This window comes from Vulpes lagopus, chromosome 12, assembly GCF_018345385.1.
Source record: "Vulpes lagopus strain Blue_001 chromosome 12, ASM1834538v1, whole genome shotgun sequence".
NCBI classification, from domain to species: Eukaryota; Metazoa; Chordata; class Mammalia; order Carnivora; family Canidae; genus Vulpes; species Vulpes lagopus.
The window spans coordinates 55,191,883-55,219,735 of record NC_054835.1 but is presented as its reverse complement, the minus strand read 5'-3'; the positions used below and the strand labels follow the sequence as shown (position 1 = coordinate 55,219,735).

General features: G+C 59.3%; 4 protein-coding genes across 18 annotated transcripts in view; 1 reads left to right on the top strand and 3 right to left on the bottom strand.

Annotated features, from left to right (window-relative positions):
• Positions 1-3,727, bottom strand: part of LLGL2 (LLGL scribble cell polarity complex component 2) — a 33,354-nt gene extending 29,627 nt beyond the window's left edge. For 2 of the 3 annotated variants that reach the window (XM_041726517.1, XM_041726521.1), the window contains exon 1: positions 3,528-3,727. The gene's annotated coding sequence lies outside the window, so the exon portion shown is untranslated. Of the gene's footprint in view, positions 1-3,277; positions 3,491-3,527 lie in introns of those variants that run through there. The other variant, XM_041726518.1, reaches the window with a different exon arrangement.
• A 1,025-nt stretch (positions 3,728-4,752) lies between these two features.
• Positions 4,753-12,700, bottom strand: TSEN54 (tRNA splicing endonuclease subunit 54). Of its 2 annotated transcripts, none has more exons than XM_041726845.1 (11): positions 11,737-12,700; positions 11,457-11,621; positions 11,299-11,362; positions 11,132-11,215; positions 10,730-10,828; positions 9,639-9,691; positions 7,807-7,908; positions 6,944-7,686; positions 6,242-6,302; positions 5,768-5,884; positions 4,753-5,262 (listed from the first exon to the last, which is right to left on the bottom strand). In XM_041726845.1, the coding sequence occupies exons 1-11, from the start codon at positions 11,790-11,792 to the stop codon at positions 5,112-5,114; spliced, it is 1,695 nt and encodes a 564-aa protein (XP_041582779.1). In that variant the 5' UTR covers positions 11,793-12,700; the 3' UTR covers positions 4,753-5,111. The 2 variants fall into 2 exon arrangements, with proteins under 2 accessions (XP_041582779.1, XP_041582780.1); XM_041726846.1 differs by having other exon boundaries at positions 6,944-7,587.
• A 181-nt stretch (positions 12,701-12,881) lies between these two features.
• CASKIN2 (CASK interacting protein 2) lies at positions 12,882-26,717 on the top strand. 3 transcript variants are annotated; one of them, XM_041726747.1, is made up of 20 exons: positions 12,882-13,037; positions 14,183-14,727; positions 18,757-18,808; positions 19,336-19,433; positions 19,837-19,982; positions 20,084-20,179; positions 20,275-20,405; positions 20,590-20,698; positions 20,990-21,098; positions 21,333-21,427; positions 21,903-22,164; positions 22,284-22,405; positions 22,496-22,556; positions 22,637-22,728; positions 22,910-23,020; positions 23,099-23,200; positions 23,313-23,451; positions 23,616-25,091; positions 25,179-25,401; positions 25,840-26,717. In XM_041726747.1, exons 2-20 carry the CDS (start codon positions 14,634-14,636, stop codon positions 25,928-25,930), a joined length of 3,609 nt encoding a protein of 1,202 aa, XP_041582681.1. In that variant the 5' UTR covers positions 12,882-13,037; positions 14,183-14,633; the 3' UTR covers positions 25,931-26,717. The 3 variants fall into 3 exon arrangements, with proteins under 3 accessions (XP_041582681.1, XP_041582683.1, XP_041582682.1); XM_041726749.1 differs by having other exon boundaries at positions 12,884-13,037; positions 14,614-14,727; XM_041726748.1 differs by having other exon boundaries at positions 12,884-13,037; positions 14,224-14,727.
• TMEM94 (transmembrane protein 94) overlaps positions 26,533-27,853 on the bottom strand; it is a 36,427-nt gene continuing 35,106 nt past the window's right edge. For all 10 annotated transcript variants that reach the window (XM_041726743.1, XM_041726741.1, XM_041726742.1 and 7 more), the window contains one exon: positions 26,533-27,721. In XM_041726743.1, coding sequence (XP_041582677.1) covers positions 27,649-27,721 — 73 coding nt within the window. In that variant the 3' untranslated portion in view covers positions 26,533-27,648. The remainder of the gene's footprint in view (positions 27,722-27,853) is intronic.

Genomic DNA, 27,853 nt, shown 5'->3' with positions numbered 1-27,853 from the left:
CTGCCAAACAGACCTGGCATGCCTCAACCCAGGAGGAGCCCTGACAGTGATAGCGCCTGAGTGAGATAAGAAGCCTTCTCTGAGCTGAGTACTCAGGATAAGGGAGTCCAGGCGGCCAGCACTGCTCAAAGCAGCCAGCCCAGCAGTGGGGGCAATGGGCCCCTTGGGCCTCCACTCAGGTGTCTTGATAGCTGCCCCTGACGCTTCCAGAAAGTTGAGGAATCCTTCAGGAAACCCCACAGTGCTCCTGGAGACTCTTGCCCGGGATGTTCAATGTCTCCAGTGGATAGACAAGGGGTCACAGACTGATGGCAGAGGCTCCGGAATTTCCAGCTCCTTGTACCACTTCCCTGGGGTGCGGGGGGTGGGGAGGGGACACAGGTGCCTGGGGCCAGGAAGTCCTGGCAGGGGAGGACACCTCTTCCCTAAATAAGGTTGAAAGAAAGCACTATGGAGTTCCCAGAAAAGCTCCTTAATGGTAGCAGAGCAGCACAAGAATGTGATCCCCTCCACCCCCAACAGGGTACAGAATGTATACAGCCAAGCCCTCTGCTGAGCAAAAAGCTGAGCGGATTAGATTGTACACCCCCTTCTTCCCAGAAAAGGCCCCCAGCTGGGGTCTGGCCATCAGGACCCACTCCTGGCTCTGCCAAGAACAAGGCAAGTACCAAGGGCCAAGGGAACAAAAGTGAGGCTGCAAGAGGCCACTGTCCTCTACCTCTGCCTCCCTAGTTTCAAGGAACAATATTCACATTTTAAAAGGTCTGACCTCCAGAGGCTTTCAAAAATCAGGACCTCTAGGCTAACTTCTGGACAAAGAAGCCAAATTCCCTCATGACCCAGCAAGCATGTCCAAAAGACTCAGGTGTCTGCCCACGGGCCCACAAATGACACTTTTTATGCTTTATGGAGCACGTTAGGCAGCTCACCCACCCCAATGCCTGCTCTATGCCAGGCCACGCGTGTTCATGACATTTTTTCATTCTCCTATCAACAAGGCTCGCTGAGGCTTCGGATGATTAGGTGACTGAGCCAAGGTTATGCAGCAAGAAATCAGCAAGGCATGATTGAAAACTACACCTGATATCTGGAAAGACACTAAAAAACTGAAGAACACCATGTTTGAGGAAAAAGTCTGAGGGGCAAGAGGGAGTCTTGCCTCTATACTTTCTAAAACATTTCACTTTCCCCACTATGGGCGCTTATCACTTTTAATTTTTTTTTTACATTTTTATTTATTTATGATAGAGAGAGAGAGGCAGAGACACAGCCAGAGGGAGAAGCAGGCTCCATGCACCGGGAGCCCGACGTGGGACTCCAGGATTGCGCCCTGGGCCAAAGGCAGGCGCCAAACTGCTGCGCCACCCAGGGATCCCACCTTTTTAATTTTTTAAACCAACAAGTCAGTTGGAATTATGGGCCTTTTTCTTCTTCTTCTTCTTTTTTAAGATTTTATTTATTTATTCATGAGAGACACAGAGAGAAAAGCAGAGACATAGAGGGAGAAGCAGGCTCCTCACAGGGAACCCGATGTGGAGACTCAATCCCCAGACCCAGGATCAGGCCCTGAGCCAAAGGCAGAGAGATGTCCAACTGCTGAGCTACCTAGGCGTCCTCCCTCTTCTTCTTTTAACGAAACTATTTTAAAAGTTGCCAAGTGCTAAATTCTTAAGTAATTAAAATTATATTATTCAGCCACCAAAGAAGCACTCCATTGACTTAAGGAACAGTAGGGAGAGCAGACTGGCCTCAGACACTGGAAACACTGTCCAGTGGGCCCCACAGAGATTGACCTCTAACTTTGGAGAAGAGGAGTAGTAGTGGTCAGAGCCCCCAGAGCTAGGTTTGCCTCTTGACTGCCACCAGTGAACACTGTGGGCAGACCACTTAAGAAAACCAAATCTGGGGATACCTGGGTGGATCATGGGATGCCTGGATGGCTCAGTGGTTGAGCATCTGCCTTTGGCTCAGGTTGTGATCCCGGGGTCCTGGCATCGAGTCCCACATCGGGCTCCTCGTGAGGCACCTGCTTCTCTGCCTTTCTCTGTGTGTCTCTCATGAATAAATAAATAACATTTAAAAAAAAGAAGAAGAAAACCAAATCTGGGGTGTCTGAGTGACTCAGTCGGTTGAGCGTCAGACACTTGATTTTGGCTCAGGTCATGATCTCAGGGTCCTAGGATGGAGCTCAGGGTCAGGCTCTGTACCCAGCAGTGAGTCTGCTTGAGGATTTCTCTTCCTCTGCCCCTCCCACTCCTGTTCATGCCCACACACACACTCTCTCTCTCTCTCAAATCCATAAATAACCTCACCATAAAAGAAAATAAAAGAAAACCAAATCTGAGTGCTCGGTGCATAAGATAAGTAGGACCATCTCTCCCGGGACCCTTCCCATGCTTCAGCTCTGGAAGACACAGACTCTTCCTCAAAAGCCCTTCTGACCCTGGCTTTCCCCGGGCTAGGCCACAGCTATTCCTACCGCTGCTCTGTTCTTCCCACCTGGGGCTTTTGTCTCCCTAACAGTATCATCCCTCCCAGCTCAGCTCCCGGCTGGCAATCCCCTCTGCAGCCTGACAGAGGACTTTGAGTTGTAAACTCTGCAGAGGATCCCCAGAGCCCACATTAAGACGCCCCGCATCTGGCACATGGATCCCCAGGGGAAGGGGCACGGAGTCTAAGCCCTGCCCCCTCACCCAGAGTTCACCTTGTCTCAGGTGAGAGCCCGAGGCCGCCACACCGCGGTTCTCCTGGTTACAGTCAGGTCCCCCCACAGCTAAAGCTCAGCGCGCCTACAAACTGCCCGGCGAGGGCAAACCAGGGGCAAGCGTTGCACACTTAGTTCAGCAAGACGGTATTTTCCCCTTCTCACCGAGTCCCATCGTATCACAGCGCAACCCCACCCCCGTCGTCGTGGAAAACACACCGGATCTCCTGCCTTCCCTTAAAGGTGTCCAAGGCCGCCACAGGCGGAGAAAGGCCCAGAGACCGAAGTCCCTCCCGCGGGCTTCCTGCGTCCGGGGATTAGGAGGCACAAAGGGCCGGCAGGGAGCGGGCCCAGATGGCAGCGGCAGGGTCTAAGCCGGCGAGGTAACGCGCTGCGGCCGCCGCTCGCGGAGGGCCGGCTACCTGGGCCGCGCGTCGCCGGCCACTCGGGCCAGGCGCCCTGCACGTGGGCCCAAGGTCCCGGGATCCCACCCCCGCCCGCGGTGACCTCCTGCCCTCGGCCAGGCCGGGCACTTGTTTCCCCGTTTCCCCGAACCAAGAGTACTAGGCAAACCTGGAGCTCGAATTCCGTAAACGCGGACGGATCGGGCAGGGAAAGTTCCCCGCCGCACTTCCTACAGGTGTCTTTCGCCGGGACGAACGGAGCCCCGGGATCCAGGGCGACGCGCGCGCCGACCCGGGCACAGCCCGCCCCGCCCCGCCCGGGCAAGGCTGGGGTCCCGGCGCTCCCCCGCCTTCCCGCCCCGAGCGGACGGCGCTCCGAGGGGGCGGACCGGCTCGGTGTTTCCGGGCCCGCGCCTCACCTGGAGCCCCAGGCCGGCCCCCGCCCGAGGCCTCGGCGTTCCACGGCCCCGCCGCCGGCTCCGCTCACTCCGCAGCCGGGCCACGGGCTGCTGGGCGGCAGCCTCCTTCCTGCTCACCTCCGGCGCGGCGAGCAGGGGGCGGAGCCGCCGCTATTTACATAAAGGGCGAGCCGGACGGGCTCGCGGAGCCCCGAGCGCCGGGCCCCAGCGGCCCCGCCCCCGGGCCGGGCCCCGCCTCCCGCAGCTCGGAGCCGACGGGGCGGGCGCGCAGCGAGGGCGCCCTCGGGGGGCGGGCGGCGGCCGCTCTCGGGCCAATCCGCGGTCCCGGGGAGCGCGGGGGCGGGGCCGCGGCCGCCTGAATATGCACGAGGCGCTGAGGGCCCGCCCCTGTCTCACCTGAGCACACCTGGACTCAGGACGGCGCGCCGCGCCCAGTGTCCTGCCGCGCCCGGGAGGAAATAGTCCCTGGGACGCGCGGCAGCCTGGCCCGCCTCCCAGGCCGGACCGCGGAGGGGAGCCGTCCCTCCCCCCGCCGGCCCCGAGCGGCCGAGGGAGGGACGTAGCCGGGCTTGCTCTTCCCGAAGACGCACCACCCAATCAGAGCGGGTGACCGGCGGCCACGGGGCCCGGTTTCGGGACCCCACGGCGAGGTGGCTTGGGGACGGGGGCGTTGCCGCCAGGCGCCTCCCCTCGGGGCGGGCCCCGAGCCCGGACCCCAGTCCGCCGAGTTGCTGCGGAGTCAAGAAGGCGCCCGAGGCCCCAAAGGACAACAGCGACCAGTTTTTAGCACAACTGCGGAGCGAGGTGGAGCGACGAGAGGCGGGAGCGGAAGAGGCGCGGAGGCCAGGGGTGCGAACGGCGCGCTCCGAAGCCGCTAGCGTTCAAGCCACGCCGACACGGCGCCTCTCCGCCGCCCTTCTACCCCGAAGCGGGGGAGTTCAGGGAAGGCCCGATGGAGCGCCAGCCTCCTCCCCGTGGACGACCATTGAGAAAGCCAAGCTGATTAGGTCTGTGATTTCCTGTCCCCTGGGCGCAGGGCCTGAGGAAAGTGCGGGGTCGCGTTCTTGCCCTCGCGGGGACCTGGCTCCCGCACCAGAGAAAGTACGGTCTGCGGGTTGGCAAAGGAGGGGTGAGGGCCTGGAGCCTGCTCCACGGACATCGGGACTTGAGGGGTGGTGGCCTGAGGCTCGGGTCGGGGAATTTTGCACCACCTCCAGCCACAGCATTAGAGCGATCTATTTTTTAATGGCTTTGGCTTTATCGCACGAAGCAGGCACCCTCTCGATTAAAGGCACAGAGTCCTCTCTTCTGCCCCACCCCGCTGGGTCTCTGAAATCGAGTCCTGAGTTCCAAAGTTATCACTGCAAGACAGCAATCTCAGGCCTGGGACTATGGAAGCCAGGTGGGGGGAGGGGAGGGGCATGGCTTCGTTCTCCTGCAAGCATCAGACACTCAGGGCCAAGGCCCAGACTAGCCCCTGAAGCTACAGGTGAGTCTGGGTATAGGAGGCAGCTGAGATGGTCCCTGAGAATAGACAGTCCAGGTCCCCCAGAGCAGGTCCCTTGCCCTGCCAGAGCAGTGTCATTAGTGTTCCAGATCTCTGGGCAGCTTGAAGTCCCTGAAGCTGTAGAAGGAGATGTCTCCATGATCCACCAGGGCAAAGATCAGAGGAACATCCCCACTCTGGTAGGACAGCCGCTTGAGGGTACAGAGGTCTGGAACTGGCTCATCAAATCTGCAGGGATAAAGTTAGACCGAGACGTAGGCATAGGCCGCCCATAAGCTCTGAGACCCCAGCCCTCTCAGGCTACCAGGGAGGGGGGAATTAGACAAGAGTTGGGGGTGCAAGAACCCAAATGGCCTCTGGATTCTCCTGTCTGCAAACTGCATGGTTCTAGTAAGTTCTCCAAGAGTGACCAGAGCCTTGGTTGAGTACCAGGGCTAGGAAGAGTGAGGTTCTTACCACTCATAGCCTGTGAATCCCTCTGATTCCCAACCCTTCTGCTGGGTGAGCCCTGCAGTAAATTGGCACAGGAGAGAGACGCCAGAAATGAGGGCTTAGGACTTGGTATGCTCTGGTTCCTATAGTACTGACTGGCTGCGTGACCTGCATCAATGACAGCTCTCTGGACCTCTGGTTCCTCTCAGATTGGCAAACTGGCTAGGGGTGGGGAGGAGAGGTCCACTTGGTTTACAAGATAACTGGCAGCAGCCTGGGGGTAGGGTCACTGGTCTCGTACCCACTAATGCACATCCGGGCGTAGGGTTTGCCGGGGTTATTCTTTCGGAATGTGGCCACAGCATCAGCCTGATAAATGTCAAAGCTGATCTCCAAGCCCCCAGACTTCTCCAGCAGCCTGTAGACAGAGGAAGAAACTTTAAGAAACAGGGATCTTTCTCCTCCTCTCCCTTTTCTTTCATGCCCCGCTCTTTCCCTCCCACAGTTCCAGGAAGCAGCCTCATCCACAGGGATGGAGGTCCTGCTGTGAGGTGCCACTTGGGCAGGGGGAGGTTTGGCTGCCTACCTCAGAATCCTCAGACTTAGTCCACCTCTTGCCTCTCATCCCTCCCTCTCCCCTAGACACATGAGTATCAGCCAGGCTGAGGGCCCTGGAATGATCCCCCAGCTCATGCCCAACTTCAGGAGTCAAGTCCCAGCTGCCAACTGCTGGCAGCCAAGGTACTATGGAGACAGGCACTACCTGGAAACTCACCGGGCACCTCCATCAGCAAGGTGTGTGGTCTGCAGCACAGAGATATGCTGAAGGGCTATGGCTGCAAGGACAGTGAAAATAAGGTGTTGGGGAGGGAAGTCAACCATCTGCAGACTCCTCTGATGTTTCTGAACCTGCCATCTAGTTTAGGGTTGCCAGACTTAGCAGATTAAAAAAAAGTTATAGGTATGTCCCATGCAATATTTGGAATATACTTATGGTGACATCTCCCGTGTTCTCATAAGGATTATAAAGAATCCTGAATCTGTTAATACCAATCTTGCCCTATTAGTTCCATTCTTAAACACACAGGGCATACAGTAAGCCTTCCTTTGATTTGGCCAGGATGACCTCTTGCTCCCCTCTCACAGAGCTGCGAGAACAGGGGACCACAGCTAGTCGGTGGCAGAGCTATCCACATGTATCTTGTTTATTATTTTAAGGATGTAGTTGTAGTTTCGTTCCCCCTCGCCTCTCCCTGGACACTGACTTGCCATTTCCACGCCTTCCCACATGGGTCCTTTTGCTGCTTTCCAGGAGAACAGACTGTCCTTATGGGTTCCACTCCCCTGGATAGCTCTCTCTGCCCCATCTTTCTTAAGCCTCAATTGGTTATGGCCAATCCATGCCCCTTTCAAAGTCTTGTGATTCTTCAGCTGCCAGGAGCCTGTGGGGCTTTGGCTGGGTGAGGGGGGAGGGTACCTGGGGAGTCTGCCTGGCCAGGACTCAGCAAGGGCCTAACAGGTTGTTCCCACAGGTGCGGGGGGCGGCTCTGGCTCTTCTGCAGACACCTCCTCTGCAGCAGCTGCTTGTACTCCTGCCAGTTGGAGCAGCACTGCACCTCGGGATCTGAATTTACATCCTCCCGGAAGCGCTGGGCCTCTGCTTGTTGCTCCCGTTCCCGCCTCGAGAGCTTCTCCTTCCTTTGGTTCAGCTTCTGGCACCAGGATTCAGCATCTGTCTCCCGCCCAGCGACATTGGCTGGGAGCAGCTCTGGGGCTGGGGCAAGCAGAAGGGTGTGGCGGCTATCTGAAGCCATGTTGGGGAAGGAGATCTGTTTAAAGTTCCAGCGTGGCTTACAAAACCCCTTGACCCTGTTCTCTACTTTGCCACTCTCCGGGCTGCACCCCACCCCCTCGTTAGCCAGGCCAGGCCAGGGCTCCAGGGCTCCCAGAAGCTGAGATGGGCCCATTGGGCCCTTTACAGGGCTTGACTCCTGAGGTTTCTCCTCTGGGCATCGGCTGTTCTGGTTGCAGGGAGGTGGGCTGGAGGCTGTCAGGCTCTCAGGTGTCTCATCCACCCCCTGTGGGGGATTCTCCAGGGCCTTGGCCTTCTTATTAATAGACCTGAGGGACGTGAGGAGGAAATGCAGCACGTCTGCTCTTGATTGCTGAGGTGCACATGTCCCACACATATTATACTGCCTCCAGGATCCTACAAGGGAGCTGCCCAAGCCCAGCTCTTAAGCCAATGAATTCTCCAAGGTCCCCAAACCAGCACTCCCTCAACAGCTCTGCTCCCCAGAACTCCCAGGGGGCAGGGGGTGGCCATGTGGGGAGCATTACCGAAAGCTGGAGCTCCTCCTCTTCCTTTTGCCATTCTGATCCTCTAGGCACTGGGCACTGCCATCCAAGTTCAGCTGTCTCTCATAAGGGGACAGGATGGAGCTGTGGAGTGAGAATTGGGTGGGCAACAGACCATCTCCTCAGCCTGGAGTTCCCAGGGGGAATTTGTGAGGGACTGGCCCAGAGAATAAGTTAGGGGGCCAGAGTCAAAGCCAAACCCAAGGGCTAAGTCCCTGGGCAGACCTGCAAGCAGGGTAAATGGGGGCAACCACAGGGACCTGCCTGCTCATATGTCTATGCCCAGGCCTCTGGGATTCACCAGTGGCCCCTTTGAACAGAGATTTACTGGAACCGGGGCTCCCACACAGCCAGCAGTAAATGATTAATCATGGGTGAGAAAAATCAAGAGAAACGGACACTTGGAAAATAAGAAAAATAAAAATACTCACTATAACACTTTTGGTTCTTATATACACATCCTGTCTCTGTATTTTTTTTTCTATCAAAAATGGCATTGTACTGGGGCACCTGGGTGGCTCATTCGGTTAAGCGTCTGCCTTCAGCTCAGGTCATGATCCCAGGGTCCTGGGATCAAACCCCACATCAGGCTCCCTGCTCAGCAGGGAGTCTGCTTCTCCTTCTCTCTCTATACCCCCTTCCAAATTCCTGTACTCCCCCCACAAATAAATAAAATCTAAAAAAAGAAAAGACATTGTCCTAATATACTACAGTTTAATCTTTTCTTACTCTAATATATTATGGACATAGCCCCTTCTCACTATAGCATTCTTCCCTACCATGATTTTTTTATGATGCTAAGGTTGCACTGTCCAAATGGTATCCGCTAAACAGAAGGGGTTAAATTTAAACCCATTAAGATTAAACAAAAATTCAGTCTCACAGTTGCACAAGCCACATATATTGGGCAGCAGAGGCCTGGAACGTTTTTATCACTGCAGAAAGTTCTACAGGACAGTGCTGCTCTAAGGGATAAACTCTAATTTGTGTGACCATCCCTTCCCCATTGAACTCACAGGGTGTTTTCGAGTTTGCCAATTTTGCAAAGTGATGTTTTGTGTAAGCTCCCCACTAAATACAAGTTCTATAGGGGCAGTGGTTTTGCTCTTTGCTATTCCTCAGCAATGAGCACAGTGCCTGGCACCCAGTAAGGGATCAACAAATATTACTGAATGAATGAATGAACGTTCTCACAGGTGAACTTACGCACACTTCTGTGACTATTTCCTGAGTATATATCCCACTTTTAGGAACTAAAAGACATACCTGTTCTAGAGCTTTCGTGACATGCTGGGAAACAGTAAAGAGTATATCAGTTTCCACTCTTTAGCTGATGGTCTCTGTGGCTCTTAGCAATGCTGGGCTACTAAGGTGATCATCTTTAGAGGCCCCAGAAGGAAAGAACATCTAACTTAGCAAAAGGAATGTGAGACCCTACTCAACTATTAATTCCTCAGTTGGCCCTTCATTCATGCATGCACTTACGAATCTGCTTACACACCTACTAAGGCATCGTTCTGGCACTACAGCTATGTGCCAGTGCACTGTCCTGAGCTGTAAGTGCTCAACTGTTATCTGAGGAGGGAATGGGCTGAAGATGGGGCTCAATTTGAAAACCCAGGATGAGCTGAAATGACTGAGACTTGTCCCAATGTGTCTCTCAATAGGGCACTTCCAAAAAAGGCCCCCAGCCCATGCCCAGGAAGCTGCAGCTCCAGCTAAGGATTCCAGGTAATGAGAGGCCATTTTCCAATTTGGGGCTAGTTTACCAGGTCCCAGGACTGGAATGGGAGGAAAATGGGATCGGGATTTACCTTGGTTGGAATCGTCGAACCACATAGCCCAGTCTCTTCAGGTGGCTGAAGACCTCAAAGAGAAAAAGTAAAGATCAGAGGTCTACCTTTGAAAATACCAAATAATCTCTCCAAACAGGAGCCACTCCCCACATATGCCCCCCCCCCCCCCCCCGCTCCTCCTGCACACACCAATTCCACGCCCTGGGACTGGCTGGACTATATTCTGTTATAAACACCCTCTCCAAACTAAGGTCTGTTTCTGAATTCCTGTCCCTTGCCCACCTTACTATGGGCACAAATGACACTGAGCAGTTTCTTGATTTAAACGCAAAATCTCAAAAAAGCTGATACATGAGGAATCAGGAAAAGAACTAGGTGCTAGATGTTATGATACCAAAGCTGTCGAGAGTGAAGCTCCTGACCACAACATGAACAAGAAAGTGGCAAAAGGTGATAGCACACCCCTTGCCCGTGCTACTCCACCCTACACCTCCAGACACAGGCAGGGTAGGAGTGGTCTTTGGTAAAGAACCTGTCCATCCTTGTGTTCTGAAACCCACATCAGAGAGATGTAAGCAGGAATGCCCCCATCCTGTTTGATCTCTCAGCAGCCTTCAACACAGCTGACAACTTCCTTCTCCTGGCTCTGTGATACCACCTCTCCTGGTTTTTGTCCAGTGTTGTCAGACACTCCTTGGTCCCTGTTTCTGGCTCCTTATCTTCTCCCGTACCTCCTCACAACTGAAATGCTCCAGGTCTCAAACACAACCCTCTACTCTGCCCTGTGGTTTTAAACACCATCCATGTGCTCATGATGTCCACATTTTTATCTCTAGCCTTATGCTCCTCCCCGGCTTTGAGGAGTAGCCTTATGCTCCTCCCCGGCTTTGTTTTCTTCCCAGCCCTCAGTTCTGTGAAGTCAACCATTCAGTTGGTGCTCACTTATTCCCAATTGCCACCACTAGGATGCAAGCACCATGACAGCAGAGCCCTTGGCTGTCTTGTCCTGGCACATAGCTCTGCGTCCGGCACATCACCGGTACTCACTGGTGTCTAGCACCTGATTCAATGGATGGGTGGCTCCTCTCCTGGGAGAGGGTGGCAGATACCTGGTACTGCAGAAAAGTCACAGCGTCCTCAGTCAGCAGTAGCTGGTAGGCCTCCTGAATAGACAGTGGCAGGTCTTGGTGGAAAAGTTGGATGGAGCCCTGGAAGTGAGGCCAACCACTCAGCTTGTGTTCCCTCCTGCAGTGGCTCAACTAAAGGAGCAACTTCCAGGCTGGTGATATAGGGGCGCCCCCCCCCATCTCCAGCGTCACAACAAGAATGTGGCCAACCACAAAAGGAGGGCACCACCCCCTCATTTGAAGGGAATCCCAGCCTCTACTCGGTATTCTTGTCTCCGGTTGTAGAATTCGGGTTACAAGCTTCTTGAATTTTTCTCCAACTAAAACACGTCCTTTCAGGTCCTTGCTCCCAACCCTTCCTCACGCTCCAGGGGCCCCACTCACACACTCCAGCAGGTACAAGGCCTCTTCGGGGTGAAGCCGCTGGCGGCCCTGTTCCGAGAAGCCCATGGTCTGCCAGAATTTACCCTGTGCAGGACCCACAGCAAATGTCACCGAGGAGCCTGCAAGGCGGAGAAGGCGGGTCCCCCTCCCTGCGCCCCGCCGCTTACCGCTGGAGACTTCAATTCCACGAAGCCCTCTTCCGGCCTCCACTCGGCAGCCACCAAACTGCCCCTGGCCAAGAGCGGGGAGAGGGTCGGTCTGGGTGTCCCCCCGCCCCGGGGCCGCGGTCCGGCCGCCCCCGCCCGCCCCGGCCCGGCCCGCTCACAGGCGCTCCACGCGCTCCTCCGCCAGCAGCTGCCAGAGCTCCTCGCGGCACACGCGCAGCCGCTCGGCCTGGGAGGCCGAACCGTCGGGGAGGAAGTCCTTGGGCCCATGCGAGCGCTGAGGCAGCTTCTGGGACCGCGAGCGGGCGGCGAGAAGCTCCCGGGCGCTGCGGAAGGAAGGGACGCGGGGTCAGCGCGGCGCCCTGGGGCGCGTCCGGGGTCCCCGCGCCCTCCCCCCGCGCCCTCTCCGCGGGCCCCGCGCCTCCGCGGGCCGGACCGCACCTGAGCACGCGCCCGGCGGGAACCTCCACCGCGCCGGGCTCGAGCTCGGGCTCCATCGGGCCGCCGTCTGCGGCTGCGCGCGCACCGCCCCCGGCCCGCCCACCGCCGGAACTCCGCGCGGCCCTAGCGCCCGCGGATCCTCCCGCCGCGCCACGGGCCCCCGGCTCCACCAGGGAGCTTTCCACGACTCCCCGGCCGTCCTAAGCGCCTGCCAACAAGTTTGCGCCGCGATTCCGGGGGCAGAGAGACTGCAGGTGTCTGGATTCGTAGGAGCTCGCCTCTCCTCCCAAGCCCTCCTCCGGGATCCTCTCTAGTAAAAATCGAGGAGCCCGGCGTCTCAGAGCGTAGTGTGGACACTCAAATGCGTGACCGTCCCCTCCGCAGCCCTGGGCCGCTTAGTCCTCACCACTCAGGCCGGACAAGGAGGAAAGAGGGAGGGTTTAGAGGAGGGAGAGTCATGGGTTCCCGCATTCCAGCTTCGCAGACTGGCCCCCCGGGGAGTGTCAGATGCGGCCTGGGTGGATTCAGACGTCCTCTGGGGCTTCCGCTGGGTCCCTTCCTAGGGGCTCGGAAGCCAGGTTCCGCGGGCCGGGGGCGGGAGGAGCTGTCCGGCCCACGATGGTGCTGAAGCGCCACTCCAGCCAGTCACCAGCACCTCCTCGAGGCTGGGGTCCCCGCCGCCGCCACCGTGGGCCGCTCCCACCGGGTCCGCTAGGTGGCACCATTGCTCCAACCAGCGGCTGGTGTCGGCGCCTGTGGCCGCGAGCGGAGGTCAATGTGGGCGTCCCAGGAGGGGCGAAGAGGAAAGGGGGCTTCCCGAGTGGGGTCCCCAGGTCTCGGCTTCCAGACCCCTTCACATCACGTCTTCTCTCCCACTCCGTCATCAACAGGGCATCTCGCCCTTGGGTCTGAACTCCAGGGCCTCACGTCCCGGCCGCTCCGCCACTGGGATGCTGGGCGCGCACTCCCGTCCCTACCGCGCCGTTTCACCTGGGCGCATGCGCTGACCCGGCCAGCGTGCCCGGTCCGGACGGACGCAGCGGGGGCGGGGTCTGGTACGGGCAGGGGCGGGGCCGCGGGCGCTGACTGACAGCCCGACTGCGAGGCCGGGACGGTCCCTCCGCTCGCGATCCGGCGGGAGGGAGGGGGGAGGGGCGGGATTTCCTGCGGGAGGCGCCGAGCCGGCCTTGGAAAAGGAGGAGAGGGAGGAGAAAGGGGCAAGGGGGGCAGTGGGAGCCACCGTCCGGAGTGCCAGGGACCGGGCAGGGCCAGCCAGACCCCCGGCGGGGCGGCTGGGGAAGGTGAGACCGCGGGGCCTGCGCGGGGGGTCAGCACCTTTGAGGGCGGCCGCAAACTAACTTTTCTTTCGGGATCGGCGGGCGCCCTCGTCTCTCTGCTCCTTCCGTCCTTCTCGCGCCCCCGTTGCGTCCTCCCGCATCAGTCCCGCCCGCGCTGGGCTCTCCCGGTCGCTCCCGCCGCTTTGTTCCCTGGGTCGGCCTGGGTTGGGCTGGGTTGGGGGATTGCGCGGCGCTGGACGGGCATTCCGGGGGGCGGGGGAGCCAGCCCGACCCCAAGCACTGCCGGGGGCGTCCTCCTCCTGTGTTGGCTGCGGGCGAGAGCAGGAGTCCCATCCGTGTCGGGCTTGGGACGTTCTGGGAGTAAGGAGACCCCAGCCAGGGCCCCAGGCCTGCATGGGTCTCATGCCACGGGGCTCGGGCAACAAATTCCTGGCCACTGAGAACTGACGTAAGCTTTTCTGCAGCGAAGTCGGGGCTCCGGGCCTCAGGTTCAGGCTTGGGGGGCCACGCAGCCCAGTCTCTCAGCAGTGCCCCCAGCTCCTGTCTCTTCTCTGCCCAGCTGCTTTCCTCTCCCGCGCAAGGGGTGAGGATGGGTCAGCAACAGGTGCTGTAAAGCCTCCCTGTCCAGCAGTCAGACACCCGCCAGAAATGGGGAGCTGTAAGCTCCCCACTCCACCCTCTGAATTCGTAAAGAGCCTGGGGCTAGGGCATCCAGCTATTACAGTAAAGCTTAGATTGGGAGGAGTGTGGGGGCAGGTACTTTCCACAGGGAGTGACCGCTGTGTGTCTGCCTGTGCCTGACCCTTCCAGGCCTCACCTCCTGGCCCACCAGTTGTGTGTGGGTGTCAGAGCCCCGGGCTGTGGAGAACAGGCTGCTGGGCCCAGCCTGCCCCAGTGTGTCGTGTTGCCAGCTGCCCCTCCTGCCTCAGGTTGAGGTGCTGCCAGGTGCCCTGGGGCCTCCATGACTCAGCCTCCCTCTCCCAGAAAGTCACCGCCTCCCCCCAAATACTCCTCTCATGCCTGGCAGCTGTCTCCCTGCTTTGAGTGGCTTGGCCCTTCCTTGACTCAGAAGGGCAGCTAGGGTGGTTTGGGGGCTCCCTGGAAGCCCTGTCCTACTCTTCTGAGCCCTGCTTCTGGGACCCTTTCAGGCCTGGCCCAGCCTTCAGCAGAGGCACTGCACCTTTTCCAGACCCCTGAGACTTGTCCACTGCTGCTTCCCAAGGCCCGAGGGAATGCTGACTGCTCTCTGGGTGGGCATTGGTGCTCCTGAGCCACACTGGGAAGATTGGCGTGCCCAGTCCCAGCCCATCCCTGGGCCGTCAGACGCGGCAAGCAGCTATCTGTCCGGGTTGCCACACGGCCTCCACCCCCTCAGAGATCGGTTTTCCTGCTTGTGGTGGCTGCTCATGAAACATTTTGAGAGAGTACCCGTCAGTGCGTAACAAGAAGCCCCCTGCTGGGACACCAGACACGCTCCCCCAGGAGACACCTGGCCCTCCAAAGGTCCAAGGCATGGCACCCTGACGCCTTGGCTTAGACCTAAAGTTTTCCTGCCTCTGCCCTGGACTCCTGATCCCAGAGCCCAGCCCCGGGACCGGAATGGGTCGTGAACAGGACCTGATCCTCGCCGTCAAGAACGGAGATGTGACTGGTGTGCAGAAACTTGTGGCTAAGGTCAAGGCCGCAAAGACAAGTGAGTGCTTGGTGGGGTGACTGTCTAGCAGAGATCCTGCCCTGAGTGCTCAGGCTGCGGAGAGAGGCTTGTGGGTCTTTGATTTGGGGTCTTGGGGTGGGAGGACTGTCCTGTTCTCTAAGGAGTGACTGTGGGAGAGCCATAGAGGGAGCTGGGTCACCCCTTGCTGTGTATCATTAGGCAAATCATGTAACCTCTGTGGACCTCAGTTTCCTCACCTATAGAGTGAATGGGTTGAAATGCATTCATTCAAGTTTGTTTGAGTGCCTACTGTGTGCCAGTTTGTTCTAGGCACTGGGCCATTATGTGGCAGCAGTGAATAAAACAGACCAAAATTCTTGGCCTCATTGGAGTTGCCTTTAGCAGGTGGTTTTTCTGATGTCGTCTTTGGAGGCAGGAGTTTTCTGGCAGTGGGCTGGGAAAGACTGACTAGCTGGAGTTCCAACCCCATCCCCCGATTCAGAAAGAGCATTTCTGCATTTATGTTGCCTTAATGGGGATGCCTGTAAGATCACTTCAGAAAAGAGGGCTCTACTGCTTAAAGCAAAGCTCGTTGCTTTCTCAGCACTTGCTAAAGCCCCTTCCCCTTGACTTTGCTGCCTGTGTGCCCTGGGAGGGCTGTGGCCAAAGCTAACTTTCTAGAGGTCTCTCCAAAGCCTGGGTCTCTAGTCTTGACAGACTTGTGGGGGCTCTATGCATGGGTGGCCATACCTGAACCCCATCTCTTGGGTACCTCTGTGGTGAGACTCCTCCCCCCACCAAGGAGAGTGGATCTCTGGGCTTCAGGGCAAGCTCTCTCAGCTCTATCCCAGGAGACCCTGGACCTGTCCCCAGAGTTTCTAGACCAGCAGGGGCAGGAGGTAGCTCCTGCCACCAGACTGGGGCTAGGGAGGGAGGATTCCCTCAGAGTGCTGGGGCTCTAGCCCCAAGACATACCTTAGTCCTATGCACAGCCAGCGCCCCCCTCCCCCCGCCCCAGACAACATGAAGGCATCTAATTATCCTCACCCACACCTGGGAGTTTGGGGGTGCCAGAAGGTTGAATTTGAAGGGCCTGGGAGTTGTACAAGTGGGTGTGCACCCACTTGCACACTAGGGCAGGAGACCCAGGGTAGGGGGAGATGGAACTGGGCCAGGGGGGCTGGGGAGCACAGGTAGTGTGATCTCTGTGCCCTGGGGAAGTGGATACCAGGTGAGCACAGTGGGAGGAAGGTGCCAAGGAGGTCCCGGAGTGCCCTGGAGGCCCAAGAGTGGGGAGCCCCTCCCCCTCCTCCCCCTCACCTCTGTGTTGTTTTTGGCGACCTGCCCAGTAGGGCTTTGGTAGAGCTGCTGTTGGCCTTACGGCCTGGGGCCTCAAAGTTAGGCCCTCAGGAGGGCAAGTGGGTGGGGTCGAGAGGCCAGTGGTGGGAACCTCACAGCCAGGCTCCTAGGCTCTGGGCACAGAGTGACAGAGTCCTGGGACTCCTTGTGAGGCCCTGGCACTGAGCCTCCCCTCCCAATCCTCTGAGAAGCTGGGAAAGCTGGTGCAAGAAGGAGACTCACAAGGCGACATTTGAGGAACCTGTAGGTTATGAAATATTCTAAGCGCTCAATTCCCTGTGAGATGGGTATTTCTATATCTTCTTTACAGATAAGAAAACTGACCCTCAGAGAGGATTAGTGATTTGCCCAAGGTCACACAGCCATTTTGTGGCAGATCAGTCAAGTCCCTGTCCTCTCCCCTCGGCTCCTGCCCCTCAGAATTACCTAGTGATTGTTCTGAGAGTGCAGGCTCCCTGTTCTCCCTCAGAATGAGAAGCATCACAGAGATCTGGAGACTGCAAATCAGAATGTTGTCCAGGTGCCTCTAAAGCAGTCTCAGAAGGGAGGCTGGGAACTCCTGCCCCATATCCCAGAAGAGCGAAGGAAACTGACAGAAAGGGAGGTGTCAGGGCTCCCCCTTTTCCTTCTGGTGGGTGGCTAGAGCCTTCTGGTTGGCCACTGGGAGATGCTGTCTCTTTGGCTTCTATTTGCTGTCTGGTCACTGGGGGGTTGGCATTCCCTGCCCACCCAGGTCCTCTTGATGGAGCAGGTGGCTGGGAGAAGAAGGTGCCCCTGCCCTGCCCTCCCTGGCTCCCCTACTCCCTTTTCTGAGCTGTCTCCTTCTCTGGCGGGAGGAAATGGAGTGGGCTGAGGGTGGCCCAATGAGCTCACATCCTCTGCCTGAGCCTAAATCAGGAGCGACCCTTCCACCCTCAGAGCCAGGCCGGGAAGAAGGTTGCACTGCAGGGGAAGTGCCTGGAGCCACTGCCAGGAACCAGGACCCTCCGCCCTCCAGCCAAGGTCCCTAGCCCAGTCACTCTGAGCCTCCCCCCACAGCCTTTCCGGCCATTGTTCTGGAAAGAACAGAGCCACCCAGCCTGGCCCTGCCCCTGTTCCTGTCTATCCCTCCTGTCACATTGTCCTGCCACTCCCCGGAGGGACTGTATCTCACTACTGGACTGCCCCATCCTGGGCTGTCCAGGCCAGCAGCAGGTGGAGGGACTTTTCTGTGTCTCCTCCCCGCCAACCTCGTCATCTTCAGTGACTGGCTGGCCAAGGTCGTGCGGCCAGTAAGGGGGAGCATTTGAACCACACACTTCCTGCTCCTAAAGCCCCTCTCCTTCACAGTGCCCTGAGTGGCTCTCTCTGACAAGGACTTTCCAAGGAGACCAGAGGAAGGCTGGGAGGCCTCTGGTTTTTTTCCAGCGGCCTCCACCCCCTCACCCCTCCTGTCACTGCCCAGCTCTGTATTTACCTTTTCTGCATAGCGTATAGTGTGATTTGGCTTAGCCCTAAACGTGGCCGTCCCCTCTCTCCCCATCCCGTGCTCCTCACTACCATGTTGATCCCTCCCTGTTGGAATGAGGCCCTGTCTTGCTGGGGTATTCAGGGGCCCACCAGGGCCCGGAGGGCAGGCCTGGACCAGCATGCTTGGCACCCTGCCCAGCCTGGGTTGAGCCAGGCCTCCTTCCCAGCAGGGGTGGGTTCCAGCAGGAGGCAGGGGCCTGCCTGTGACAGACATTCCCCTTCCTCTCCCAACACTCATCAAAGACTGTCCCCTCCTGTGCCCTGGCCGGTGCATGGAGCACACCTGCCTGAATCCTATTGCCCTCCCCAATGGGGACCAACCAGTGTCCTGCCCATGCCCCTGGCTCCTTTGGCCACCACCCAGCAGAGAGCCCTCTGCTGGGGCGTGGACATCTCTGCTGGGAGCCTGTGGGTGCAGAATCAGCAGTTACTCCCCTGACAGGAGCCAGTGGGGGACTGTACCAGTTTTGCCAAAGGACAGCATGTGGACAGTAACAGCTAAGGCGTAAGGAGCTCTGAAGGGTGACGGCCCCCCTCTGTGGTGTGCCGACAAGGGTCAGGCATAATCCTTACAACTCTGGTGAGCAGGATCTATGATTGGCCCATTTTACAGATGAGGACTCTAAGCCTGACAGGTTAAGTGACTTGCTCAGGATCACACAAGCCGGTACATGGCAGAGCCGGGCCCAGTGCAGGTCTGTCTGATGCCACCTTCTTCATTCCTCTTCACTCAGGGATGTCCCCGAGCTTGAGTCCAGCCCCAGCATCTGCCTTGCTACCTCCAGCGTCCAGTGGCCCTCTCCTTTCTCCCCCAGCCCCCTTGGCCCAGTGGGACAATGAGACTCTCCTTGGCCTGCTCAGGCAGGAATGCTAACCATGCGCTCGTGGGCCTGTCTGTTGAGGGCATGGCATGCCAGTCCCCCCCTTTCCCGCCCCCTCTGGCTCTATAAACAAGCTGGGGACCCAGGGAAGCCAGGCCCCTGGTGCGGCTACTCCCTGCACTGGGCACTCTCAAGTTGATGAGCCTGTGGGCCAGTGGGGAGCCATAGGGACAGGACAGCCGAAGGGCCATGGGGCAGGTGCTTTCTTGCACACCAAGAGGTCAGCCGGATTCAGCAGCGGAAGGGAAAAGTGGTTGGGATGCAGGTAAGGACAGATCATTCTAGGGTATCCTGATGCCTTCTGCTCTGATCCCCCCAGAGCTCCTCGGCTCCACGAAGAGACTCAACGTCAACTATCAGGATGCTGATGGGTGAGTGTGAGCCCGCATCCCTCTCCAGAGCTGTGGGGTGGGGGAGGGGTAAGGGGAAAGACCTGGGCCCTAGAGTCCCTTCCCCTGTCAAACTTGGCCCTTGAATTATGTTTGCTGAGAGCTCTGGTTCCTGCCCACCCTCCTGCCTGTGGCGCTATCCTCAAGTGAGGGGAGGGAGCCCTAATGCCTCTCTGAGGGGCCTCCTGGGTCAGATTCCTTCTAGGCCCCCTTTTCTCCCCAGAGGGTAGGAGCCCTCAGGCTCCTGCTCCCACGGCCCCCTCCCCTGGGCTGGCTGGGGGGGGAGGCCAGACAAACAGGCCTCTCAGCCCAGACACTGAGCCCTTTCATACCGTAGCCCGGCTGCTCTGCGCTCCCACGGCAGGGCTGGCAGGGTGGGGGGGGCGAGGGCACAGTGGGCAAGTCACTCAGCCCTGCCAGCCTCCAGGATGAGTCTGGTGTGGACGACCAGGATTTGGGGGGTGGGGGACTGCTCACTCAACACCCCTACTTTGTGTCCCCCACACCAGATTCTCTGCTCTCCATCATGCCGCCTTGGGGGGCAGCCTGGAGCTCATAGCCTTGCTGCTGGAGGCTCAGGCCACTGTTGACATCAAGGACAGCAATGGTGAGACCCCAGTGTGTCCCCTGGCCACACCCTGTGGTCACAGTTTGCTCCTGTGACATCCCAGCAATGCTAATATGGGTTGGTGTAGTTTCTCTGGATTGCAGATCCTTTACCTCTTTAATCTTCACAGCCTTCTGGGGTGGTGAGTGGTTCTAATACCCCGTTACCCAGATGAGGAAGCTCAGGTTACCTTCTTGTCGTGAGATCCCCCCACATCACCTATGGTGGGCCAGATGGGATTCTGACTTCAGCCTCGTGAACCAGACATTTCTCTGACCAAACCAGCATTACTCCCCTTGGGTCTGTCTCCCCCTCCAGCTGGGGTGGCTCTGGACTCTGCTGAGCTCCCTCCCCTGACCCCATAGCAGCCCAGGACCTCCTCAGATCTGCTTCCCTCCTGCAGGCATGCGCCCACTGCACTACGCAGCCTGGCAGGGCCGGCTGGAGCCAGTGAGGCTGCTGCTGCGTGCCTCTGCAGCCGTCAACGCCGCCTCACTGGATGGGCAGATCCCACTGCATCTGGCTGCCCAGTATGGACACTATGAAGTGGTACGTGAACCTGCCTACCTGCCCACAAGGGGCTCTGGAGCAGTGGAGGGGGCGGGGAGGCTGGCCAGGCCAGACTCCTCACTCAGCTGCCTCCACCCCAGTCAGAAATGCTCCTCCAGCATCAGTCCAACCCATGCCTGGTCAACAAGGCAAAGAAGACACCCCTGGATCTGGCCTGTGAGTTTGGGCGGCTCAAGGTGAGGCCTGCAGCCCTTGGGTACTAGGTCCTGGGCACCTGTGGGGTGAGGGGGGCGTCTCAGGAGGAAGCCCTACTGGGTGCCGCTTGCTACAGGTGGCCCAGCTGCTACTGAACAGTCACTTGTGTGTGGCGCTGCTGGAGGGTGAGGCCAAGGACCCGTGTGACCCCAACTACACCACACCCCTGCACTTGGCTGCCAAGAATGGCCACAGAGAGGTCATCAGGTACCCACTGGGTGCCCCCCCGCCACTTCCTCATCCCCTTCCTGCGGAATGAGTGCTGTCCCCCTCGGCTCCCTGCCCTGCTGCCCTCTTCACCCTTGCTCTGGATCATTCTCCCAGCCCCCAGCAATCTGCTTCCTTTCCTGCCCCCACCCCCATGCCTGTGACTTGCCCCCCATGCCCACAGACAGCTCCTTAGAGCGGGGATTGAGATCAACCGGCAGACCAAGACCGGCACGGCGCTCCACGAAGCCGCACTGTACGGCAAGACGGAGGTGGTACGGCTGCTCCTGGAGGTGGGTGTGGAGCCCCCCTGGGTGCCGTGGCCTAGAGCCGCTGTGGAAGCATGCCACCACATGGTGTTTGGGTGGGCGGAGAGCAGACCCACCTGGTTCAGGCCCCCAGCTCTGCCTCTCACCGGCTGAATGACCTTGAGCACCTCCACTATCCTATCTCTGAGCTTCCATTCCTTCATCTATAAAACGTAAAAAATAGTAGAAACCATTCACCTCCTGGGCAGCCGTGAGGATTGGGGGAAGTGGCAAGCACAGTGTTTCGTGCACGCTTACACTGCACTGTGCACCCAGGGCGGGGTGGACGTGAACATTCGGAACACGTATAACCAGACAGCACTGGACATCGTGAATCAGTTCACCACCTCCCAGGCCAGCCGAGAAATCAAGCAGTTACTGCGGGGTGAGTGCATGTGAGAGAAGACCCAGCCCAGGGTGGGATCCAGAGCTTCTCTGGTGCGTACTAGGAAGGGGAGCAGGAGCAAGGTCCCAGGAGCAAGATGTCACCTTCTTGAACCCAGCGCTAGTCAGGGGACCACTGCAACAGGATCCCGGGGGAGGGTTGTGGACGGGACAGGACAGGTGGGAAGACACCGTAAGGACCCTCAGTGGACGCCTACACTGCATCTTCTCTCAGAGGCCTCAGGGATCCTGAAGGTGCGAGCGCTCAAGGATTTCTGGAACCTCCACGATCCCACTGCTCTCAATGTCCGGGCAGGGGATGTCATCACGGTGAGGACCTGGTGCAGGCATCCCTTTGCTAGCACCAGTGATTGCTGTCACTTAACGTGGGCACCTGCTGTGGTTCAGGCTCTGTGTAAGGTCTTTAGGTGTACTGTCTCGTTGAGTTCCTCCCCATCCAGGTAAGGAAGGTGCTATTTCTATTTCCTTCCCAGAACGACAAAATTGAGTCTTAGAGAAATTAAAATGGCTTGCCTGAGATCATACGGCAAGCAGTAGCATTGGGATTTGAATCCAGGCTGATTCGGGGACCCTTGTTTGTATGCCCTGGAGGCACACAGAGAGGGTTGGGCCTGAGCCGGAAGCCGGCAAGTAAGGGCAGCGCTCTGGGTGCTCTTGGGCATCAACTTCTTGTGGGAAGAGAGGAGCTGGACTGTGGCTGGGGGGCTGGCTGGCTGCTCTTGTTTGGTGCGGGAAGTGATTGTTCTCATTGTCACCCCCCCCCCCACCGCCCCATCTGCCACAGGTGCTTGAGCAGCATCCCGATGGCCGCTGGAAGGGCCACATCCATGAGAGCCAGAGGGGCACGGACCGTGTGGGCTACTTCCCCCCAGGCATTGTGGAGGTGGTCAGCAAGCGGGTGGGCGTCCTCGCACCTCGCCTCCCATCTGCTCCCACCCCCCTGCGCCCAGGCTTCTCTCGGACACCACAGCCCCCTGCCGATGACCCCTTACACCCTTTAACCTATGGCCAGCTTCCTCGGGTGGGCCTCAGCCCAGACAGCCCAGGTACATCCTCCCAGAGAGCAGTGCCAGGCACCAGGGTGGGCATCTGGCCTTGGCAAGCTGCCAGTCAGCTGTTGGCAGGGCCAACTGGGGTTCTAACTTCTTTGCTTGTGCCCCTGTAGCAGGTGACAGGAATAGTGTAGGCAGTGAGGGCAGCGTGGGCAGCATCCGCAGTGCCGGCAGCGGGCAGAGTTCCGAGGGCACCAACGGCCATGGCACTGGCCTTCTTATTGAGAACGCCCAGGTAGGAGAGAGGGGGATTTGGGACCAGGACAGAGCCCTACACCCTGCAGTCAGCCCCCCACCTGCTGAGTAGACCCTTCCCTGTCTCTAGCCTCTGCCTTCCACGGGAGAGGACCAGGTGCTGCCGGGATTGCACCCACTACCCCTGGCAGGTAGGAAGGGGGGTAAATGGTACCTGGGTGGGCATCCCTCCACCGTGCCGCTCCTGATTCCAGTTCTTTCCCTCCCAAAGACAACCTGAACCACCGCCCTCTGGTTCACTACCGCTCTGGGGAACAGCTCTTCACCCAGGACGTGAGGCCAGAGCAGCTGCTGGAGGGGAAGGTGTGACCTCCACTGGGAAGTAGGCTGTGGGTCTCGGGGAGCACAGTGGTGTGGGATGGGTGCCAGTATGGACTCAGGCCAGGCCCCTAGGGGAGGCTGGAGCAGGTGGCTGGGCCACGGCCTCAGCTCTTCCTCAGTAGACTTGGCTCTGTTAACTTCAGCCTCTACCCCTATGCCACAGGACGCTCAGGCCATTCATAACTGGCTGAGTGAGTTCCAGCTGGAAGGCTACACCGCCCACTTTTTGCAGGCTGGCTATGATGTGCCAACCATCAGCCGTATGACTCCTGAGGTAGGTGCCACAGCAGGAGGGCAGTGGAGGGCCCAGTGGGCGCCGGAGGGAGCCTGATGGCACGAGTCTGTGTGGCAGGACCTGACGGCCATCGGGGTGACCAAGCCTGGGCACAGGAAGAAAATCGCCTCAGAGATTGCTCAGCTCAGCATCGCCGAGTGGCTGCCCAACTACATCCCGGTAAGCAGGTGGCTGGCACCGGCTCCCACCCGCAGCCATGGCTGTGTGGGCCCATCCTGGCTTGGGGGCTGCAGCGGGCCAGAGAGCCAGCTCCCATGGGGTCCTTTTCCAGGCGGACCTGCGGGAGTGGCTGTGTGCACTAGGGCTGCCGCAGTACCACAAGCAGTTAGTGAGCAGCGGCTACGACTCCATGGGGCTGGTGGCCGACCTCACCTGGGAGGAGCTGCAGGAGATCGGAGTCAACAAGCTCGGTGAGGACTGCCCTGGGGCCTCCTGGCCGGGCCCCCACGTGCCTCCAAGGGTCTCTAAAACGTCCCAGGGTTCAAGCCCAGCAGGGAGAACGGGGTCCAGGAGGGGCTAGGGTGGCCCTTTGCAGCCCCGGCTAACCCTGTGGCCTCTACCCGTCCCCTCTCAGGTCATCAGAAGAAGCTGATGCTGGGAGTGAAGCGGCTGGCCGAGCTGCGGCGGGGCCTCCTGCAGGGGGAGGTCCCGGTTGAAGGCGGCGGCCGCCGGCTAGCCAGAGGCCCGGAGCTCATGGCCATCGAGGGGCTGGAGAATGGGGACGGTCCGGCTGCCACCGGCCCACGCCTCCTCACCTTTCAGGGCAGCGAGCTAAGCCCAGAACTACAGGCAGCCATGGCTGGGGGTGGCCCCGAGCCGCTCCCCTTGCCCCCCGCCCGCTCCCCCAGCCAGGAGAGCATTGGAGCACGCTCACGAGGGTCCGGGCACTCACAGGAACAGCCTGCCCCCCAGCCCAGTGGTGGAGACTCCAGTACCCCACAGGAGAGAAACCTTCCAGAGGGCACGGAGCGACCCTCTAAGCTTTGTTCCCCACTTCCTGGCCAAGGGCCTCCCCCTTATGTTTTTATGCATCCCCAGGCCTCACCCTCTAGCCCAGCTCCGGGGCCACCTCCCGGGGCACCCCGTGCCTTCTCCTACTTGGCTGGCCCTCCTGCCACTCCTCCGGACCCACCCCGGCCCAAGCGCCGGTCACACAGCCTGAGCCGTCCGGGCCCTGCGGAGGGGGAAGCAGAGGGGGAGGCCGAGGGGCCAGCGGACAGTGCCTTGGGCAGCTATGCCACCCTCACCCGGCGACCAGGACGCAGTGCCCTAGCGCGGACCAGCCCTAGCCCGACCCCAGCTCGAGGGGCTCCCCGCAGCCAGTCCTTTGCCCTTCGTGCCCGACGCAAAGGCCCGCCACCCCCACCCCCTAAACGTCTCAGCTCAGTCTCTGGCCCCACCACAGAGGCGCCTCCACTAGATGGAAGCCCGGGGCCTAAGGAGGGGGCCTCTGGGCCCCGAAGGCGAACACTGAGTGAGCCAACCGGACCCTCGGAGCCCCCCAGCCCGCCTGTGCCAGCAGGGCCCGTGTCGGACACAGAGGAAGAGGAGCCGGGGCCTGAGGGGACGCCCCCATCTCGGGGCAGCTCAGGGGAGGGGCTCCCATTTGCAGAGGAAGGGAACCTGACCATCAAACAGCGGCCGAAGCCAGCGGGCCCCCCTCCCCGGGAGGCGCCTGTGCCCACTGGCCTGGATTTCAACCTCACAGAGTCAGACACTGTCAAGCGGAGACCCAAATGCCGGGAGAGAGAGCCGCTGCAGACGGCCCTGCTGGCCTTCGGGGTGGCCAGTGCCACGCCCAGCCCCTCTGCCCCCCTGCCCTCCCAGACCCCCAGCGAGCCCTCCTCAGCTGCTCCCAGCCCTCCCCGGCCGGACCCTAGCAGCCTTCCAACTCAGGGAGCTCCAGCACCCCTTTCTCCCAGCCCCCAAACCCAGCCCTCTGCACCCCCCTGCCCCGGGCCAGCTCTGGAAAGCTCAACAGGTGATTGGCGGCACGGGGAGACAGAGCCCCCAGCTTCCCCCGCTGCCCTCATCAAGGTGCCAGGTGCAGGTATGAGGCAGGGCCTGTGGGAGGGGGCACTGTTGCAAAGGTTGTGGCCGGCCCATCAAGTCACAGCCAACCGTTTTGTCTCTGCAGGAACGGCCCCCAAGCCTGTGTCTGTGGCCTGCACCCAGCTGGCATTTTCAGGCCCGAAGCTGGCTCCCCGGCTTGGCCCCCGCCCCGTGCCTCCTCCAAGGCCAGAGAGCACTGGGGCTGTGGGCTCTGGCCGGGCCCAGCAGAGGCTGGAACAGACCAGCTCCTCCCTGGCAGCTGCATTACGGGCCGCAGAGAAGAGCATTGGCGCTGAGGAGCGAGAGGGGTGAGGGGCGCTGGGTGCTGGGTGCAGGGAGGGAAGGGGCTACAGTGGAGGAACAGCTCTTCCTTGATCCTCTTCCCCGGGGTCCTGGGGATGTTGGCAGGGGACGGGGGCAGCGGGGAGGGTGCCCAGACAGATCCTTAGGCTGGGGTGACCCTTACTGGAATGGCCAGAGCCCAGGTTCTGAAACCACCCAGATCTGACCTGTGGGGAATCCTGGTGGCTGGCCCATAGAGGCATGTGAGCTGGAGCACATCCCTTCCTCCTGAGCCCTGTACACTCGTGAGGGCCCGCAGGTCCTGCTGCCTCGGGAGGCTGAGAAGTAAGATGCACGCAGAGTGCTTGGCATCAGCCAGGAGTTTGGGAACAGCCCCCGGCCTACCCATAGCCCATGGGGTGCAGGCCAGTTTCTGATCAGACCTGGTCCTTCCCCCGCTGCAGCCCTCCCAGCACCTCCACCAAGCACATTCTGGATGACATCAGCACCATGTTTGATGCCCTGGCTGACCAGCTGGATGCCATGCTAGATTGAGCGCTTCTGGTGGCCTTCGGCAGTGCCCATCGTGACCTGCAGTGTCTGTCGCCTTTGCCCCAGCACAGAAGCTCTTGCTGCCTGAGCGTGGGCCCTCCTGCTACTCCAAGCCTGTGGCTGTCCACGCAGCAGCTCTGGAGGGCAGTCTCCGTGGGAGGCTGAGGGGACTTGTCAGAAGCTGTTATCTCAGCAGAGCCCCCTCCCAGCGTGTAATCTGACCAGACAGCCCCTCTTCCATGGACAGGGACCCTGGTAAGAGCTTCCTTCCCAGGAAGAAAGGTGGGGGCAGGGCTCCTGCAGTGTTTCCTCTCCCTCTCCCACCCCAAGGGCCTGTGGACACCTGCTGTGCTGTCCTGGCACATGGAGGGGCTGGTGAAGGCTGGGTGTCTCACCAGGTCTGCACAGTGTACACAGGACATGTAAATAAGTGGCCAGGGGCCTGCTCTCTGTGGTGGTGGCAGTACCCAGGCCTGGCCCCCCCCCCCCCGGCCCCAGTGAGACAGAACTGGCAGGAGTGGAGACAGTGGGATTAACAGATTCCCCAAAGTCCAAACTTTTTCAACTTGTAAATGTTATTTTTTAAGCAGAGAGAAATGCATATATTTTAAATGGAATTTATTCTATCTATAACCGCCTGAGAGGACACAGGGGAGGGGGCTTCGGACCACAGCAAGAGTGCACTGCTCGCCTGGGGCCTGGAGCCCAATCTGGTTGGCCCAGGCCCCGGCTCTGTAACCATTAACCTCTTCTCCCAACTAACCCCAATGAAAAGTGTCATTCCCCGTGACTGGGCTGTGTGTTTGGATCTGTGCCACGGACCTCTGAGCCCAGGGTTCTCACCCGAGCTGGACCCGAGGGCTCCCGCCAGTGTGGAGGGAGCAAGGCTTGGGCTCTTCCCTCTCCTCCCCCTTGGGGCTCCCTCACCAGCCGAAGCCTTGGGTGGGCCCCTCAGTGGCTGCCTCATGGACCAGCCACAGATTTTTCTTAAGCAATTTACAAGTTTTAATACAAACCAGTCTACATTCATTCCTAAAAGGCTCATTTCCAGTAAAAAATATACACCAGTAAAAACATTCTCACAGGAGAAATAGGGTGAGGGGCCAAAAGGAGCCCTGGGCCATAGCCCCAAGACTGACGCTCAAGGCCAGCGTGAGGCAGGCACAGGACGAGGTTCCAGGGCAAGGCAGGGGGCTTCTTCATCTTCAGATCTGAGCGTGAGGCTCCCCCACAGAGGGAGGGAGGGAAGTACTTGACCACCTCCAGGCCCCTCTCCCAGGAGGACAGGTGGGGCGCAGGGAGGGTGCACTACCACTGCTGTCGTCAACAGTGGTCTGTCTGGACCCACCACGGTGGCTGCCACTGAGGCCCGGGCCCCATGGTTCTTGGCTCTCCTTGGAGACCCCACAACAGAGGGCCCTGGGTTAAGAGACCCTAAAGGAGGACAGCCTGCAGGTGGAGGAGGCTAAGGTCCCCTACACTAAGTGCACTGGGTCATACATTCAAGACCAGACTGTCCTGATGCTGAGGCCATGGCTCACCAACTCCTCCATGGGAAAGCCCTCGCGGTAAGGAAAACAGCTGGGTCTGACGTGGAGCCCGGCCTCCAATGCCATGGGGCACAAGAGGACACCCAGAAACATTCATGATACCAACTACCCAGACTCAGAAACTGGTCTGCCTGTGGCACTGTGGCAAATATGACCACAGTGGCCAGTGGCTCAGAAGGGGGAGTTCATGCCCAGCTTAGTTTCAAACTGCAGTTTCTGCCGCTTCTGGTAGCGAACCCGGACCCTGGTGGGGCAGGAAATGAAAAGCACAGGTTAGAGCACAGGGCAGGACCCCGGGGATGGAGGGAAGTACAGGCCACGGCCAAGTGGGAGAACAATGCCCAGGACGCTACAGGCCTCAAGAATGCACCCGACC

Coding starts and splice junctions, on each gene's coding strand:
- TSEN54 (XM_041726845.1), bottom strand. CDS start 11,792: ATGGAGCCCGAGCTCGAGCCCGGCGCGGTGGAGGTTCCCGCCGGGCGC. Junction 6,303..6,943: donor TGGCCAGGCAGACTCCCCAG/GTACCCTCCCCC, acceptor CTGTCCTTGCAG/CCATAGCCCTTCAGCATATC. Junction 5,885..6,241: donor CTTGCTGATGGAGGTGCCCG/GTGAGTTTCCAG, acceptor CTCTGTCTACAG/GCTGCTGGAGAAGTCTGGGG.
- CASKIN2 (XM_041726747.1), top strand. CDS start 14,634: ATGGGTCGTGAACAGGACCTGATCCTCGCCGTCAAGAACGGAGATGTG. Junction 19,983..20,083: donor AGTATGGACACTATGAAGTG/GTACGTGAACCT, acceptor CCTCCACCCCAG/TCAGAAATGCTCCTCCAGCA. Junction 25,092..25,178: donor CATCAAGGTGCCAGGTGCAG/GTATGAGGCAGG, acceptor TTGTCTCTGCAG/GAACGGCCCCCAAGCCTGTG.